Here is a 16,602-nt window from a genome sequence, read left to right as displayed (position 1 = left end):
TCGGGGCAGGGCTCTGGCTGCAAGCATGGGGTCCCAGAACCTCCTGGCTCTGTCACCTCTGCTGGGTGGAAAACCAACCCAGGACTGAACCAGTGACACCTGTGGCGCTCCCAGAACCTCCTGGCTCTGTCACCTCTGCTGGGTGGAAAACCAACCCAGGACTGAAGCAGCAGATGGGTGCCTGATTCCTTATGATCAGAGCTCCGCCCACTGGCAAGTCTCTCTCCGGGCCTCAGTTTCCCCTTCCATTAAACGAGGGGCTTGGGGGATACCAAGGAGGGGTAACAGCTTAGTGAGGATGGCAGATTTCTTCAGGGGAGATGAAAACATTTTGAAAGTAGATGGCGTGAGTGGTTGCACAGGACTGTGAATCCACAAATGCCACCACATTATTCGCGTTGAAATAGTTCATTGCATGCGATGTGAATGTCACCTCATTTAAAGTGTTTAAAAGGGGGGCCTGGGAGAGTGCAGTGTATGTGAGAATCACGTGGGACACCCACAGTCTCTGAACCTCGGTTTCCTTGCCGTAAACTGGCAAAGAGACCGTGTGAGCTGTGTTCCCTAAGGCCAAGAGATTCCAACAAGGAAAACCTGGGATTCCAGGGACTGGGATGAGGGCCGGGGACCGGAAGGGGAGGGGTATGTGGGGATGGCTTGGGGGCAGCCCAGATAAGGCTTTCAATACTGGGCAGCAGCATCTACACAGGCAGAGATCCCTGCATCTAACTTCCCGCAGGGCTGACCAGTGGCCAGAGGTGGGACTGGCCAGGCTCAGCCCAACCAAGTCTGGGAGCAGAGGACACTGAGTGAGGGATCCCCGGGGCCACCGTCACTGGCCTGTGGCTCTCCTGACACCACAAGAGAGGTCCAGGAGCTGACCTTGGGTCCTAATGGGGGACACCTTCCTGGCTGCAGGCTGGCAGGGTGGTGTGGTGGTCAGTGTACTGGGCTCTGCGTCTCCGCCCCTACCTGCTGTGTGACGATGGGCCAGACACCTAACCTCTCTGTGCCTCTATTTCTTCAATGGCAAACAGGGACACTAGCAGCCCCCACATCCGGGCACAGTGGCCTGAAGGTTAAAGGCAAGGCCAGCACGAGACCTACAGCAAAAGCTCTGAGCAGGGAGGGCAGGGAGCTGCCCAGAGAGTTCCACCACCATCTCCCCTCTGGCCACCGAGGAAACCGAGGCTCATGGTGTCCTGGCCCAGGTCTGTTGGACTCACGGTCCTTCTCATCCCCAAGATCAGAGGGCTGCCACCAGGGAAGGAGCTGGCCCCTAGACACAGCCCAGGAAGCACACAGGGAAGGATGCCCTGGGGACTTCGGTAGGTTATTGCAAAGAAAAATTTATTGCTATTTGAACCCTGCTTTCATGCCCCATTTCCCAGAAAATGAGCCACGGGAGACACCAGGAGAGGGAGGAGACCGTCCTCCTTGCACAAAACCCACACCCTCGGATGCTGTCCTCAGCGAGGGTGGCTGGGGGCCAACCAGGGGGCCCACCCGCGGAGTGGCAGAGGAGGCAGGTTGACCCTGCGGACGTTGAGCTCTGTGGCGAAGGTCCTGGCCTTCTGGTAGAAGAGGAGCGACTTCTCACGGTCCAGGAGGAAGTTGTGGGAGACGGTGGCCGGCCGCGTGTAGATCTTCAGCTGTGCCTTCTTGTTGCCCAGGTCCACGGCGGCTGCCAGTGCCAGCTGGTAGTACTCAAACGGGTCCTGAAGGGGACAGGTCATGCTCAGCAAAAAGGGGACTCGGAGCCCGTCTTCCCAGAGGCCCTTGCTGTCTCCAGGTCATTCCACGTGTCCAGCCAATGCTGGCTCACCCCATGAGCCCCGAAACCTGTTACACTGCTGTGGTCTCAGCTGCAGGAAGTGGGGACGACCCTGACACCCCTGGAAGCCTTCCTGACTGCCCCTACGCCCCACTCACCCCAACCGTCCTGCCCCAGTGCCACCCTCTCCGCAGGCAGTGGCTGCTTTCCCCATGGGCTGAGGTCAGGGCAGATCCTGCCTGCTCTGAGAGTTCCATGCAGGACCCGTGGCTCCGAGCCACAGCAGGGGCACAGCGTTGAGTGACCCAGGCTCCCCTCTGGCCCCTGTCCATGCTGACCATTTCCAGGTCCTCCACGGGACAGGCCAGGTACAAAACCATCTCACAGGTGTCCTCTCTGGCAATGTTCCCTGAAATATTGACGGAGTGTGACTCCCCAGACATCCACTCCCATTTACAATGCATCTTTGGCCCAAACTCACCATCCCTGGGTTGGGATGCCGCCTCCCAGACCTCCTCCTTCACCCTCCCATCCCCCACCCGGCTTCTCCCCAGGCGCCTCCTCCACATGGGGGTCACCCAAGGAACCTCTCTGAGACCCATGCCTGGCCTGTCCCTCTTTACCATCTCAAGATGGCTCCCAGGGTCAAGGACAAAGTCCAAGATGCAGCAAGTCCATTCCCCCACTGCCCCGCCCCACACACGGAGCAGGGGCATGAGAAGGCCCCGAGTCACCGCCACTGCTCATCCAATGCCCCCGGCCCAGCCGAACACTGGACTCTGTGCTGGGTGCGTGGCTGAGCCTAACGTCCTTGCTCCCAGTCTGAGGGACCTGGGAGTAAACACTGACCACACAGGGTGGCTCAGGCTGTGGCAGAGGGAAGCCCAGGAGCCTGTGGGGGGCCCAGGAGGCCCCAGACTCAGCCGGGGGTGGAAGGCAAAGGCTTCCTGAAGGGGTGGGGACATCCCAACTAAACAGGAAGGAGCCAGCCAATGCATGTCTCTGCATGTGCCTGTGTGCATGCCTGTGTGTGCGTGTGCCTGTGCCCGTGTGCATTTGCGTGGGCATTTCCATGTGCCTGTAGTGTGTGCAACAGCTAGTGAGTGGCAGGCTGAGCCAGGACACACCTAATCTTCCCTATTCCAGGGCTCACTCTCATGTGTACACTAAAGGGGACCCCATTTTAGAGGCAATCGGCAAAGATGCCCATTTACCCCGCCTCTCTGCCAGCCTTCCAGGCCCCATGCAGCCCGGCGTTTTATCCTACTCCTCTGGGCCCTGGGTCCAGAGCCTCCTATACAAGGAGGAGGGTGTAGCCTTGGAAAGACAGCCGCCCTTAGGGAATTCCAAGGGGGCCTCCCTGTGGGAAGCTGGCCTGCTCTGACAGCATAGTCACGATGAGGCCCAGAGGGCTGTGCATGGGAAGGAGGTGAAGGAGGCCTCTGCCCCTCAACCCCAACCGTGGACTTTGGCGTCTCAGGTACTACTTGGCCCTTTCCTTCCTCCTGGGCAGGCGGAGTGGGCGGCAGCCTTGACCAAGAGAGATAAAGGCCTCTTCTGGGAGGCCCGTCCCCCTGGGTCCCAGGCGAGCCCCTGAGTGGTGAGCAGCGTCCCTCTGGGTCTGACACTTGGCACCTCCCTGTCTGGCTGGGACTTGGGAGGCCACAGGGACCACTTCTGACCACCAGGTGTCACCAGCACTGGGCGGGGGCCACCCCGGCAGCCCCAGGCCTGCGGGTGGGGGATACGGGGCGAGGTCGTAGGGCTGCCCCAGCTCCTCATGTTGTTCTAAGGACCCCAAGATCTCGGCCCCTGGACTGGAGTGCCCTGGCCCCTCAGCCCATAAGGAGCACTGATGCGGTGCCCGTGCGATGCTGAGGAGGGACGGTGCCTGTTGGGCAGAGGGGTGGAGACACGCCAGGTCTGAACCTGACAGTCCCAGCTCTCCACCCCTGCAGGGCTGGGGGCAGAGGGAGCACAGCACCTCCGCTCCAGACAGACCCGACCCAGCAAGGCCTCAGCCTGGCTGGCTGGGGCCCCGCCCCACTGCACCTGCACTGAGCTGGGGTTTCCCTGTCTGTGAACCCGATGGTAAGACACTGGTCCCACCCCACCCTTCCTGGGTGATGTGAAGGTTCAAGGTGTCTCGGGACTCCAGGAAGGAGTTGCTCAATACAGGCTGGCACCCTAGGCAGGCTTCCTAGAGGAGGCGCCAGGATTTGGGTTGGATCTTGCAACGTGGATTCAACGTCAAGATGATGTGGTCCTCCGAAATGTCCTTCTCCTGACCCTGTTTTCTTTGTTAAATGCAACTTGACACTTGACTGTCAAGACTCAGTTTTGGTGTCACCTCCTCCAGGAGGGTCCCCCTGACTACAATCCGCCTTCTTTACCCAGAGGCCACCATTGCCCACTCATGTGTCAGCCTCCCTGGCTGAGACTGAGTTCTTGAGGGTGGGGCCTGGCCAGCTTGGGAGCTGGGTTGTATCTGCTAACATTGCCGGTTCCTCCAGCCGCATGCAGAGCTCCAGGGAGGCCACTGGGCCATTCCTAAGGTAGGCTGGAACCCAGGCCTCTGGGTTCTGGGTGGAGATCCCACTCCAAGGGGGCCGGGAACACCCCGAGCCCTGCCCCTCCCCACCCACCTTCAGGTCATAGAAGATGATGTCACCGACCACCAGGTACACCTTCACGTAGTAGAGGGTCTCCTCGTCGAACTCCAGTGGCGAGTTGCAGAGCTACAGGGCCTTGAGGTAGAAGTGCTCCGCCAGCTTGCCCTGGCCCAGCTGATGGTGCAGGGCGGCCAGGCGGTGGTAGGCCACGTGCTCGTTCAGCCCATCCCCTGGGGTGCAGGCCAAAGGGGCAGGTGTGAGGAAGTGGCTCCCTGGGGCAGGGAGGGCACAGGCCCCTCAGGAGCAGGTATGCACACCCCGGGCAGCACCTGGCTTGCCTCCAGGCACCTGCGGTCACCTGGGCAGCTCTGGCCAGTCCCTTCCAGGTTCCCAGACTCACTTTCCCATCTGCAAAGCAGAACTAATAAGGCCTGCCCCTGTCTACTGTGAGGCTTTGGCAAAGTCGGACTTGGATGGCCCAGCTCTGTGCCTACACATAGCCACCTGCCTTTGCTCACTGGTTTTAACCAGGGGAGCCCAAAAGCCATGCAGTCCAGGTGCTCCCGGGCACCCCGGCTCCAGGCAACCCACAGACGTGACATCCGACTCCTCCTGCGTGTGTCACAATCAGAGCCCCCTACTTTGGGGAGTCAGCTGCACACCTACTGTGTACTGGGCCACGGGGCACAAGGTGCTGGGGCATGCGGCCTGCCTAGGGTTCCCTGTCTCTGGAGGGGGACAGACGACCCTGGCACAGCACCAGGGGATGCCCGGCCTTAAGGTGCCGACTGCTGGAAGGAGAACTGGGATTTTATCAGCCAGAGAGCCGTGTGGTTGATGAGGTTGGGTAGGGCACAAGAGAAAGGGAATGTGCCACTCAGCCTGGCACATACAGGGACCAACGAGATGCCTGGCATGTCTGGAAGGCAGAGGGCACACTGGGCGGCCCTTGTGGTCAGCAGCGGGAACAGGCAGAGGAAACAGAGCTCAGTCAGGCAGGGAGCTCTGCACTGCGTGAGACACCTCGGGCCGTGCCCCACAGCTAGACGGGGAAGCCAGTTGGGCAGATCTGCCTGCCTGGACAGGAGACCAGGAAAATCCAGCAGCTGTTTCAGCTCCTGCCCTGCAGACCTGGAGGCTGGGCTCTGGCAAAGTGTGGGTCCTGGCAGGGGGGGCGCTCAGGGGACTTACCCAGAGTGATGCTGGGTGCTAGGGCCATGTAGGCAAACTCCAAGCCGTCCTGGGGCTTCTCCAGTGTGGCCAGGAGTGCCACCAGCTTGTTGCACAGCTGTAGCTGCAGCTCCGCCTTGCAGTTGCCCGTAGTCACTGCCAGGGCCAGGACCCGGTCCTACCACACAGGCAGGTGGCTCAGGTTTCCCACAGCACCCACCTTGCCCAGTGCCCTCCTCAGAGCTCAAACATGTGCTTGGAGCTTCCCACACCCCAGCTACCCCTGCACCTCCACACAGCTCTGTGCTTTGGGATAACACACAGTTCAGACACCCAAGTTGGGGGCTGAAGAGTCACCTGAGGCCCATCCAGCTACACCCAGCAGCCTCAGACCAGCCTTTCCCACCTGGGCACCAGGCGGTCTGGCTGGGGGAGCCAGCACTCCTCTCTGCTCTAAAAACACCGCATTTATCTGTGCCCAGGGCTGAGCCACACCGTGAGCTCAGAGGAAGGGAGAAGCCGTCCCACTTCGGGGTGCAAGCAGACCTGGGCCTCCCACTGACATGCTGTGTGTCCTTTGACATGTCCCTGTGCCTCTCTGAGCCTCAGTTTCCTCATCTGGAAGATGGGGACAGAACTTCCAGCTCATGGTTGCTTGAGATCATCAGGTACAAGGGTAGAGCCATTGTCACATCCAGGCCCCAAACGTTTGTCCCGGGCAGGGGCATGGTCAATATCATTCCCGGTGAGACCACTTGGAAACTAAGCATGTGCATGGGTGGCCCTGCCTCCAGGTGGGAGGCCTCTGCCCTGCCACACCTGTGCCTCAGCCCTCCAGGTGCTCCCCTGAGGCCCACCCACATCAGCCCACAGGCCAGCTCACCCGGTAGAAGCACACGGCTTTCTCCCGCTCCCAGGCCCCATTGAAGAAGATGTCTCCAGCTGCCTCAAACAGCTCCAGCCTCAGGCTGGGGTCGCCTGTGTACAGGACCACATTCTGTGCCACCTGAAAGGAGACAGAAGTTCCCTCAAGACCCACACCTGGCGAGGTGGCCACGCCCACCTTTGCCAGCCTCCTTCCTCTCACACACTGCAGGTACACCTGAGCATTTTTCAGGCTCTGTACATTAGGGATGACCCCACCACTGGCGTGAGGACAATGAACTGATGCACCTGAGTGCCAGGAGGTGACTGAGCAGCTGCAGCCCAGAAGCCCGACACCCGTGAATCCTACCACCAGGGCTAGGCCTAGCCCACTCCGCCTGTACTCAAACCAGTCTCCGTGGCCCCCAGATAGCTGGGAGCCCATCCCCTGGCTCCTTTCTGGGTTGCCACATCCCTGCCACATCAACAGTGTTTGTGGGTGGGCCTGGTCCCCTCTTGGCCATGAGCTCTTGATCCCTCTCCTCAGCTCAAGGAGGTATACAGCAGGTGCTCAATCACGAAAGCTTCACCAGGCTGGTGAGCTTCACAATTTGTTCCAGATCACACTGTGTTTGGGAAATCCTCTGAAAACAGCCACTATGATAGATTCATTTTGTAAGGAGATGTGCCACGTGTCGCTTGGAGCAAGTTCTTCTGTGTGTTAACTGAGTGATCACATTATTTCAGCATGTGCTGTATACCAGCAGGTGCTGGGCACTGTGAGGGGCCGCGCCTCTGCCCTCAGGGAGAAGATGCTGGCCACTGGGGGAGGATGTGCAGGAACCAGTTGGAGGGAGGGAAAAGGCACACAACAGGTGCTCAGCAGTGGCTTAGGAATGAGTGGATGGATGGATGAATGGATGAGGAGATGTAGACACATGGATGGATGGATGGGTGTGTGGATAGATTAATTTTGGGATGGACTGATGGATGGATGGATGGATGGATGGATGGATGGATGGATGAATGGATGGACGGACGGATGGGTGGATGGACGGACGGATGGGTGGATGGATGGATGGATGGATGGGTGGGTGGGTGGAATGATGTATGTATGTCTGCATGTATGTATGGGTGGGTAGATAATGTATGGATGGGTGGAGGGTAGATGATGTATGTGCATATTGATGGCTAAATGGTGGATAGACAAATGTATGGATAAACCAATGGACAGATAGATGAATGGAGGGATGGATTAATAGGTAGAGTAGTGGGTGGATGGATGAATGATGGATGGATGGATGAACAGTGAATGGATGGATGGGAGAAAGGATGGATGATGGAAGGATGGATGGATGATGGATGGATGGATGAATGAATGGGTGGATGGATGATGCATGGATGGAAGGATGAACAGGTGGATGGATGGATGATGGAAGCATGGATGGATAATGGAAGCATGGTTGGATTGATGGATGGATGGATGAATGGATAAATGGATATGTGGATGGATGATGGATGGATGGAAGGATAAACAGGTGAATGGATGGATGATGGAAGGATGAATGGACGGATGGATGGATGAACAGGTGAATGGATGGATAGACGGGTGAATGGATGGATAAAAGGATGGAAGAATGATGGATGGATGAATGGACAGATGGATGAATGGACAGATGGATGAATGGACAGATAGACGGATGATGGATGGATGGATGATGGATGGATGGATGGATGGATGGATGATGGATGGATGGAAGGATGAACAGATGAATGGATGGATGATGGAAGGATGGATGGATGAATGGACGAACAGGTGGATGGATGGTGGCTGAATGAATGGATGATAAAAGAATGGATGAATGATGGATGGATGGATGGATGGATGGATGGATGGATGGATGGATGATGGATGGATGAATGGAAGAAAGAACAGGTGAATGGAAGGATGAACAGGTGAATGGAAGGATGAAAAGGTGAATGGATGGATGCTAGAAGGAAGGACGGATGGATGGATGGAAGGATGAGCAGGCGAGTGGATGAATGACGGAAGGATGTATGGATGATAGATGGATGGATGGATGATGGATGAATGGATGGATGGAAGAATGAACAGGTGAATGGATGATGGAAGGATGGAAGAATGGATGGAGGGATGGATGGATAGGTGAATGGACGGATCATGGATATATGGAAGATGGTTGGATGGATACTGGAAAGATGGATGGAAGGATGGATAGAAGGATGGTCGAATAGGTGAATGGATGGACGAAGAGGTGAACAGAAGAATGATGGATGGATGGATGGATAGAAGGATGAACAGTTGGATGGATGATGGAAAGATAGATGGAAGGATGGATGGATGGACGAACAGGTGAATGGATGGACGAATAGGTGAATGGGTGGATGGACAAGTGAATGGATGGATGATAAAAGGATGGATGGATGATAGATGGATGGAGGGATGGATGATGGATGGATGGATGGATGGATGCTTGGAAAGACGAACAGGTGAATGGATGGATGATGGAAGGATGGAAGGATGGATGGATGGATGGATGGAAGGACCCACAGGTGTATGGGAAGACGACGGAAGAATGGATGGATGGATGGATGGATGATGGATGTATAGATGGAAGGATGAGCAGGTAAATAGATGATGGAAGGATGAATGGATGGGTGGATGGAGAGTCAACAACACAGGGGTCCTCCTGCATCCCTTGCCACTCACCTGGATGTACAGGTCCACCAGCTCGCTCTGCCGCAGGATGTAATAGATCTTCCCTGCTTGCAGCCAGGCATGCGCCTCATTCTCTTCCTTCTGAAGGTCAATGAAAATCCCCACACTTCCTTGGTGTAGTCCAGAGTGGATTTGCAGGCCCTGGAATCAGACACAGTTGTCAGAACAAGGGTTCTCATCCTCCTGGAACCAGTCTGCCTCCTCCCGTGGGTCTGGTAACAGATGAATCTAGAATGTGCGGACTGGGAACGGCCCTCTTGTGTGTGCAGTGTTCTGCTCTTCCCAGGCTGCTGGGAGGGCCAGGGTGAACACACATGGCATGGAAAAGATGAAGGACATCCTTCAGAGGGAATCGAGCATCATGCTGCCCTGTGGCAGGAGGATTGTGCTAGTCCATCTCCCCTGCCTCCCAGACATGACCTGTGTCTTCTCCAGACGCACCAGGAGCCGTTAGTGTTCAGAGGCTATCTGGGCCGATGGTTCTCAAGGTGTGCAGGCATCACAGTCACCCGGAGGCCAGTCCTTATAGCTTGCTGGCCCTGCCCACAGAGCTTCCGGCTCCACAGGCCTGGGGCAGGCCCTAGAACTCCCACTTGCCACAAGCTCCTAGGTGACATGGATGCTGTTCTACTGGTCCAGGGACTACACTTTGAGAAGCATGGCTCTAGCACACTGGCCCATTTTCCTTCTGTGAACCTGAGACCAAGACTGGAGGCAGTCTCCCGGGTCCCCATGGAATCTGGCTCCTTCCCTGCCCTCTCAGTAAGTCCGACACTCGAGGGGGTGTGACTGCAGCAATGTCACTGGGCCCTGTGGGTGGGGTGGCCAGGGCCATGGTTACCCCACCAGGTCAGGATGCTTGGGGGAAGCCGAGTAGGCCACATATGGGACGTGAGACCTTGAAACCCTGTCCCAGGGAAGCAGGTGACACAACTGGCTCTGTCTTCTGTGGGAGAGAAGCCACAGGTGGCTGCTGTGGTCACATTTAAGGGGACAGATGAAGGCCAGGAGTGAAGATTCGGGGCAGGCAGAGGTAGAGGACAAAAGCCATCATAGTAGGAAGAACAGCCCAGAGTGCACGTACTGCCTCTGCTGGGGTTGAGATGACCTTTGACCCAACAAGGGACGCTCAAGCTGGGACTCACAGGCCAGCAGCAGCCCTGGGACGACCCCAGGCCCACCAGCTCAAAACATCTGATGCCAAGGAACCAAATGATCAAAAGGAGAGGGGTTGCTGGTGTCCTGGGCCAGCTTCCCTTTGCCCCCCTCCCTGCCCTGCCCACCCCCACCTCCACCACTGCAAAGCCAGCCCTTACCGCTTGGTGCCCAGGGACAGGTAGAGTTGACTGATGGTCTCCAGGAGCTGCCCCTCCAGCACCTTGCTGGCCACCTTGCGGGCCAGGGAGAGCTGGAGCTCATGGTAGATGACACACTGGGCCTCGCTGGGCATGACGGTGCTGTAGAAGTAGCACAGCCGGTGGACGGCCCGCAACTGGCCTGGGCAGAAGACAAAATGGAAGACGTTAGTCTCCCAGCATTGAAGCGAGGCTGGCTGGGCTCGGAGGCCCCTGCGCCGTGCTTGCCTCTTTCACACCTCTGTGAGCCTGGGCCCCATAGGCGGGGAGACTGAGCGCAGACAGGCCATGCACCCGTGCCAGGGCAGACGCCGAGCACACAGTCACATGGGCACACCTTGGTGCAGAGGCTCATGGTAGAGGCCAGCCTTCTTTACAACTCCCAGGGCCGAGGTCCTGGCCAGGCTCGGCCCCTGCACCAGGCCATCTATTTCTGCTTCACAAAGCCCCTCAGGCCAGGACCAGGGCTGCCTTCAGCCTGAGCTGATGAGGCCAGGGGCACAAGTAGCCCCTGTCGCCGATGGAACGCTGAGAGAGCAAAGCCAAGCGTCATGTCTGCCACACACGGCATCATGTTGGGGGAATGGGGTTCAAAGCCGGCCCCTGGTGTTCCCACACATGCTTCTCTCATGCAACCAGACTCCCAAGCCACATGCTCACTGGCCTCTCCCAAAGCCAGGGCGCTGGGAACAGTGGAAAGCTTCTGATTTTCTAGTGCCAGAAACATTCCGGAGATTAACACAGGAAACCAGGTCCGCTGAATGGACATCTGTTACACACGCCACCCAACAACAGCTGAATACACAGTCCTCTCCAGCACCCAGGGGACATTCCCCACGACAGACCATGTGCCAGGCCACAAAATGAGCCGCAGTGAATGGAGAAGGACTGAGACCGAAGCAGAGGTGTTCTTCAGCTGTACTGGCACGAAGCTGGAAATCAATAGTGAAGGAAATGTGAGAAATTCAAAAATATGTGGAAATTACACACTCCTAAACAACCAGTGAGTCAAAGAGACCATCAGGGAAACTGAAAACTAATTTGAGAAGAATGCAAACAAATGCACAGCCCGGGCCAGCGCGGTGGCTCACGCCTGTCATCCCAGCACTGTGGGAGGCCGAGGTGGGAGGATCGCTTGAGTCCAGGAGTTTGAGATCAGCCTGGGAAACATGGTGAAATCCCGTCTCTATAAAAAAATAAAATATAAAAATTAGCCGGGTGCGGTGGTGCACGTCTGTAATCCTAGCTACTTGGGAGGCTGAAGCATGAGAATGGCTTGTACCTGGGTAGAAGTTGCAGTGAGCCAAGATTGCACCACTGCATCCCACCCTGGGCATTAGAGCAATATTCTGCCTTTAAAAAAAAAAATAGCACAGTGTATCAAAAATTCCAAGATGCAGCTAAGGCAGTGCTGAAAGGGAAATTTATAACTGTAAATGTCTACATTCAAAGAAAGAAGAAAAATCTCAAATCAAAAACCTAACCTTCCACCTTGAGAAACTAGAAAAAGAATGAACTAAACCCAAAGCAAATAAAAGGAAGAAAATAATAAACATGAGAGTGGAAATGGGAAGTAAAAATACAGAGAATGGAAAAACAAAAGAGATAATCAACAGAACCAAAAGTGAGTTTACTGAAAATAATAACAAAATTAACAAATCTTTCACCAGACTGACCAAGAAAAGAAAGATGGGACACAAATGACTAAAATCAGAGACTGAGCTCCATGGCTGACGCCTGTCATCCCAGCGCTTTGTGAGGCCGAGGTGGAAGGATCGCTGAGGCCAGCATTCAAGACCAGCCTGGGGGAACATGATGAGACCCCATCTCTAATAAAAAGAAATAAAAAATTAAAAACCCAAGTTTCTCAAATCAGAAATGAAAGAGGAAACATTATTGCCGACCTGACAGAAATAAAAGGATTCCATGAAAACACTACGAACAACTGTAGACCAACAAATCAGACCATCTAGACACAACAGCCAAGCTCCTAGAAGGACACAAACTACCAAAAGTGACTCAAAAATGACCCCGAGTAAGCATGTGGGGTAGCAGCCCCGCCCTCGGTCTCCTCGACCGTTCAGCGCGGGGTGGGGAGACAGGAAAGCATGATCCCCGTTCCCTGGCCTGCATTTCCAAGTCTGAATCCCCTAGCACCCCGGGGAGGGCCTCCTAGGAGGAGGTGCCACAGGCTATTATGCCACGAGCAACCGGAGGCTGCAGTGGGGGCTGGGGCGCTGGATTCCTGGAGGGTCTCCTTCCAGTCAGAGAATGCCCCTGGGGAAGAAGCCTGGGTCTGAACCGGGGCCCCTTCACACGGTCCTTTCCAAAATCTCATCCCTCCTAGGGCCAGGAGTGGGTGCCAGGCCTGTGCTGGGAAATGGGCAGATTTGGCCACAGCCCCTGGGACTCTGGTCCAGGCCACAGGAGGCATCTCTGAGTGGTCTCACTATGCCATGACACACCGCTGCAAGGCAGAGGGGACCCACAACAGTATCCCTTGTCTCGGCCATTTCCCTGGACTCAACTTCCTCATCTATCCTCTGCGGCCTAGATTTCAGACAGCCCTGCCCACCTACTGTCTGTCTGTTCACTGCTCAGTCTGCAGTGACTGTTCGATAGCACTCCATGGCTCCCCAGTGCTCTTGGGGAAAAGGCCAAGCCACAGCCTGAGGCCCCAGGCCCTGCTTAGCTCTCCAGAAGAGCTTCTCACCATCCAGCACCCAAACCACCCACTCCTAACTCTGCACCTCCCTGCATAAGCCCTGCTCACTCACCCCCGCTCACACCCCACTTATCCCCGCGCACACTTCCGCTCACTCACCCCAATCACACCTCCGCTCACTCACCCCCACTCAGTCATCCCCGCTCACGCTCCCACTCACTCACCCCATCACACCTCCGCTCACTCACCCCCACTCACTCATCTCCATTCACACTCCCGCTTACTCACCCCCACTCACACCACCACACCCCACTCATCCCCGCTCACACTCCTGCTCACTCACCCCCATCACACCTCTGCTCACTCACCCCCACTCACTCATCCCTGCTCACTCACCCCCATCACACTTCCGCTCACTCACTACCACTCACTCATCCCCGCTCTCTCTCCCGTTCACTCACCCCCACTCACCCACCCCCACTCAATCACCCCCGCTCACACCCCCTTCATCCCCGCTCACTCATCCCCACTCGCTCACCCCTGCTCACACCCCACTCATACCCGCTCACACTCCCACTCACTCACCCCCATCACACCTCCGCTCCCTCACCCCCACTCACTCACCACCACTCACCCACACTCGCTCATCCCTGGTCCTTCACACAGGCTACACCACCAGCCCCTCCCCCACCACCTATTACTTGACTAAATCCTCTCAACCCTCTGGTCCCAGACTAAAGAGGCTTCCCTAACCCGGGGCCAAGTGCTGGCCCGCCATCACACCACTTACCCTTTTGTGGCTTCTCTGGCCTAAAGCTCACATTCCCACGCTCAGTCCCTGCCACCCGAGGACCCCACAAGCCCCATTTGTGGGTGGGGCCTGGCACACACTGCACAACGAGCTGCTTTTGCATGAACTGCTCTGCGGCTTTAGGCAATCACCCGCCCCGTGTCCTCTGTGAAGTGGGATGACAGGTGCGCAGGCTGCCAACATACCAAGCAGATAACACGGGCACAAGAACCGGCGTTCACAGCCTGGCTCATGGAGGGGCCCCAAGTCCCAGCTCAGCAGAGCCTGCCTTGATCCCAGGGTTATGGCTAGGGATTCCCAGCACGCAGGACTTTCCGTGCTCAAGGCAGCATGGTCCCTGGGCAAACTGGGAAGAGCTGGCTGCCCCAGTAGGGCAGACAGCCTAGCCCTGTGTGGGAACCGCCTGTCTCCAGGGCGCTTGCCAACATCTGCTGCTGGCCATGACTCAGCACTTTCAATGGTGGAAAAACCACCACTTGTTTCTGAATCACAAACCCCAGGTGTGCCCTGACCTGAGTGGCCCCGGAGGGCGCACAGGAGGAACCGGGGCACTCACTCTCCACATGGCCCATCCCCACAGTGACCAGAAGGGCCCACTCATAGTAGCCCTTGCCCTGCTGGGCCGGACCCTGGTGGGTGCAGAGGTGGCCCAGCTGCAGGAGCACGTGGTGAAGTCCCGGCCACACTCCCTGCAGGGCAGCCTCGATAACAGCCGCACGGCCTCCAGGAGGTAGTGCTGGGCCATGCTGCTGGCACCCGCGTGCAGGCACAGGGTCCCGAAGTTGGCCAGCACCACTGCCTGGTTCCTCCGCTGGCCCAGGTCCTGAGCTGCCCGCAGGGTGTGGTAGTAGCCCTAGGCTGCCTGTCTCATCCGGCCCAGCAGGGCAAGGGCTACTATGCCTTCAGAGCCACGTCTCTCTCTTGTCATCTAACCCATTTAAACTCTCCTTTCAAACTCTATGCCAGACCTAACCACTTCTCACCTTTCTCATCATTTCCAACCAGGTCCAGCCCTCATCATAGCGCTCTGGGTTACTGCAAAAGCCTCCAAAATCGCCAGGCACAGTGGCTCATGCTTGTAATCCCAGTACTTTGGTAGGCCAAGGTGGGTGGATCATCAGAGGTCAGGAGTTCAAGACCAGCCTGGCCAACATGGTGAAACCCCTTTACTAAAAATACAAAAAATTAGCCAAGCATGGTGGTGGGTGCCTGTAATCTCAGCTATTCAGGAGGCTGAAACAGGAGAATCACTTGAACTCAGAAGGCAGAGGTTACAGTGAGCCGATATCGTGCCATTGCACTCCAGGCTGGGTGACAAGAGCGAAACTCCATCTCAGAAGGTTAAAAAAAAAAAAAAGCCTCCCAACCCACGTCTCTCCTTCCACCTTTCACCCTGCCCTGCATTCTACCTTCCACTCTTAAACATTTCAGAAAAAAAAAAACTTATATCCACAGAGAGAGAAAGAGAAAGTACAAATGGGGTGAAATGTTTGGGGAATCTGAGGGAAGAGTATATGGGAATTCTCTGTACTATTTTTGCAACTTTTCCATAAGTCTGGAGTATTTTGAATTCAAGAGTTAAACAAAGAAAAAACAAAAAAACAAAAATAAAACACTGTCTCCCTTTGTGAACCCATCCTGTCTTTCCCCTGGCAACTGAAGGACGCTCTCAACTAACACATCTATTTTTTCATGAACACTAAAAGAACCCTTGCCTAGTTTTGACTTTCTGTGCTTGGCAGTAGAAGTGTGTGTGTGTGTGTATTTCATATATATGTGTGTGTGTGTATATATGTGTGTGGTGTGTGTGTGTATATATAGAGAGGGAGAAATACATATGTGTTTATATATATAGTATATTTACATTGGTAATGTATATAAATATAAATATATGTGTGTGTGTAGATATATATAATACATACCCCATAGCCTGTCCTTAACCTGTTTTAAACTTAGTCGGAAAAACACATACGTAAGCAGAGAATTTCAAAACAATATGATGAATATTTTGATCGAGGGATGTGTTGCTATGGAACACGCTGCTAAGACACAAAACCTCCTAGATGGGGCAATGAATGAACGAAGTTTTGCACCTATAGACACCCCCTCTCATATCACCTCAAACGTTTATAGTTATATGCTTTTGCTTCCCCCAGGACCTCTGTTTCATAAGGGTTAGTCCTAGAGCCCAGCGAGTTCCTACTACAGCTGGCACACATATGCCATTCAAGAAACAGTGGCTGAGTGAATGACGAGTTAAGAACCATTTGTCAGCCAGTGCCCAGTAACATAACATGCACTGGTATGCAAATTATATTTTTGTTGAAAACAAGGGCAGGATCACAAATTATCTTTCCAGAGAAAGCAAACATCAAAAGCTTCTTTACCCTACTAAAGCACGTTCTAAGAAGCTCCCCTTATATAAAAGAAAACCTCCTCATTCGTTATCAATGGCATGTAAAACTAATAAGCCTTCACCTCTGATAACATCTCTTCCATCCCCAGGGCTAGATGAACGAGGTTCTGGAAACCCTGGTAGTTGTGAAGGTGGCTCCCAGCTCTGACAGTCTTGAACCCTGTGGGCACGGGGGTCACACAGCAGAACAGAGGG

The 16,602-nt window shown here is 55.3% G+C and overlaps 2 protein-coding genes across 2 annotated transcripts in view; one reads left to right on the top strand and one right to left on the bottom strand.

Moving 5' to 3' along the window:
• Nucleotides 1-16,602, top strand: part of LOC144330715 (SH3 domain and tetratricopeptide repeat-containing protein 1-like) — a 397,029-nt gene that overhangs the window by 261,352 nt on the left and 119,075 nt on the right. The window lies entirely within an intron of this gene.
• Nucleotides 1,337-11,242, bottom strand: LOC144329489 (SH3 domain and tetratricopeptide repeat-containing protein 1-like). The gene is made up of 8 exons (XM_077942755.1): nt 11,176-11,242; nt 10,477-10,657; nt 10,306-10,354; nt 9,152-9,301; nt 6,440-6,562; nt 5,578-5,734; nt 4,420-4,616; nt 1,337-1,718 (listed from the first exon to the last, which is right to left on the bottom strand). Exons 1-7 carry the CDS (start codon nt 11,240-11,242, stop codon nt 4,513-4,515), a joined length of 831 nt encoding a protein of 276 aa, XP_077798881.1. The 3' UTR covers nt 1,337-1,718; nt 4,420-4,512.

This window comes from Macaca mulatta, chromosome 8 (assembly GCF_049350105.2).
Source record: "Macaca mulatta isolate MMU2019108-1 chromosome 8, T2T-MMU8v2.0, whole genome shotgun sequence".
In the NCBI taxonomy this organism is placed as follows: domain Eukaryota; kingdom Metazoa; phylum Chordata; class Mammalia; order Primates; family Cercopithecidae; genus Macaca; species Macaca mulatta.
The sequence above is the reverse complement of the archived record's forward strand: the minus strand, read 5'-3'. Positions and strand labels throughout refer to the sequence as shown.

What these genes read in the sequence shown, in the direction of transcription:
- LOC144329489 (XM_077942755.1), bottom strand. Translation starts at nt 11,242, where the DNA reads ATGTTTCTGGCACTAGAAAATCAGAAGCTTTCCACTGTTCCCAGCGCC. An exon ending in AAGCCGTGTGCTTCTACCGG is followed by an intron (nt 5,735 to 6,439) that starts GTGAGCTGGCCT and finishes CCTGTGTGGTAG; the next exon opens with GACCGGGTCCTGGCCCTGGC. An exon ending in AGCACCCAGCATCACTCTGG is followed by an intron (nt 4,617 to 5,577) that starts GTAAGTCCCCTG and finishes CCTGCACCCCAG; the next exon opens with GGGATGGGCTGAACGAGCAC.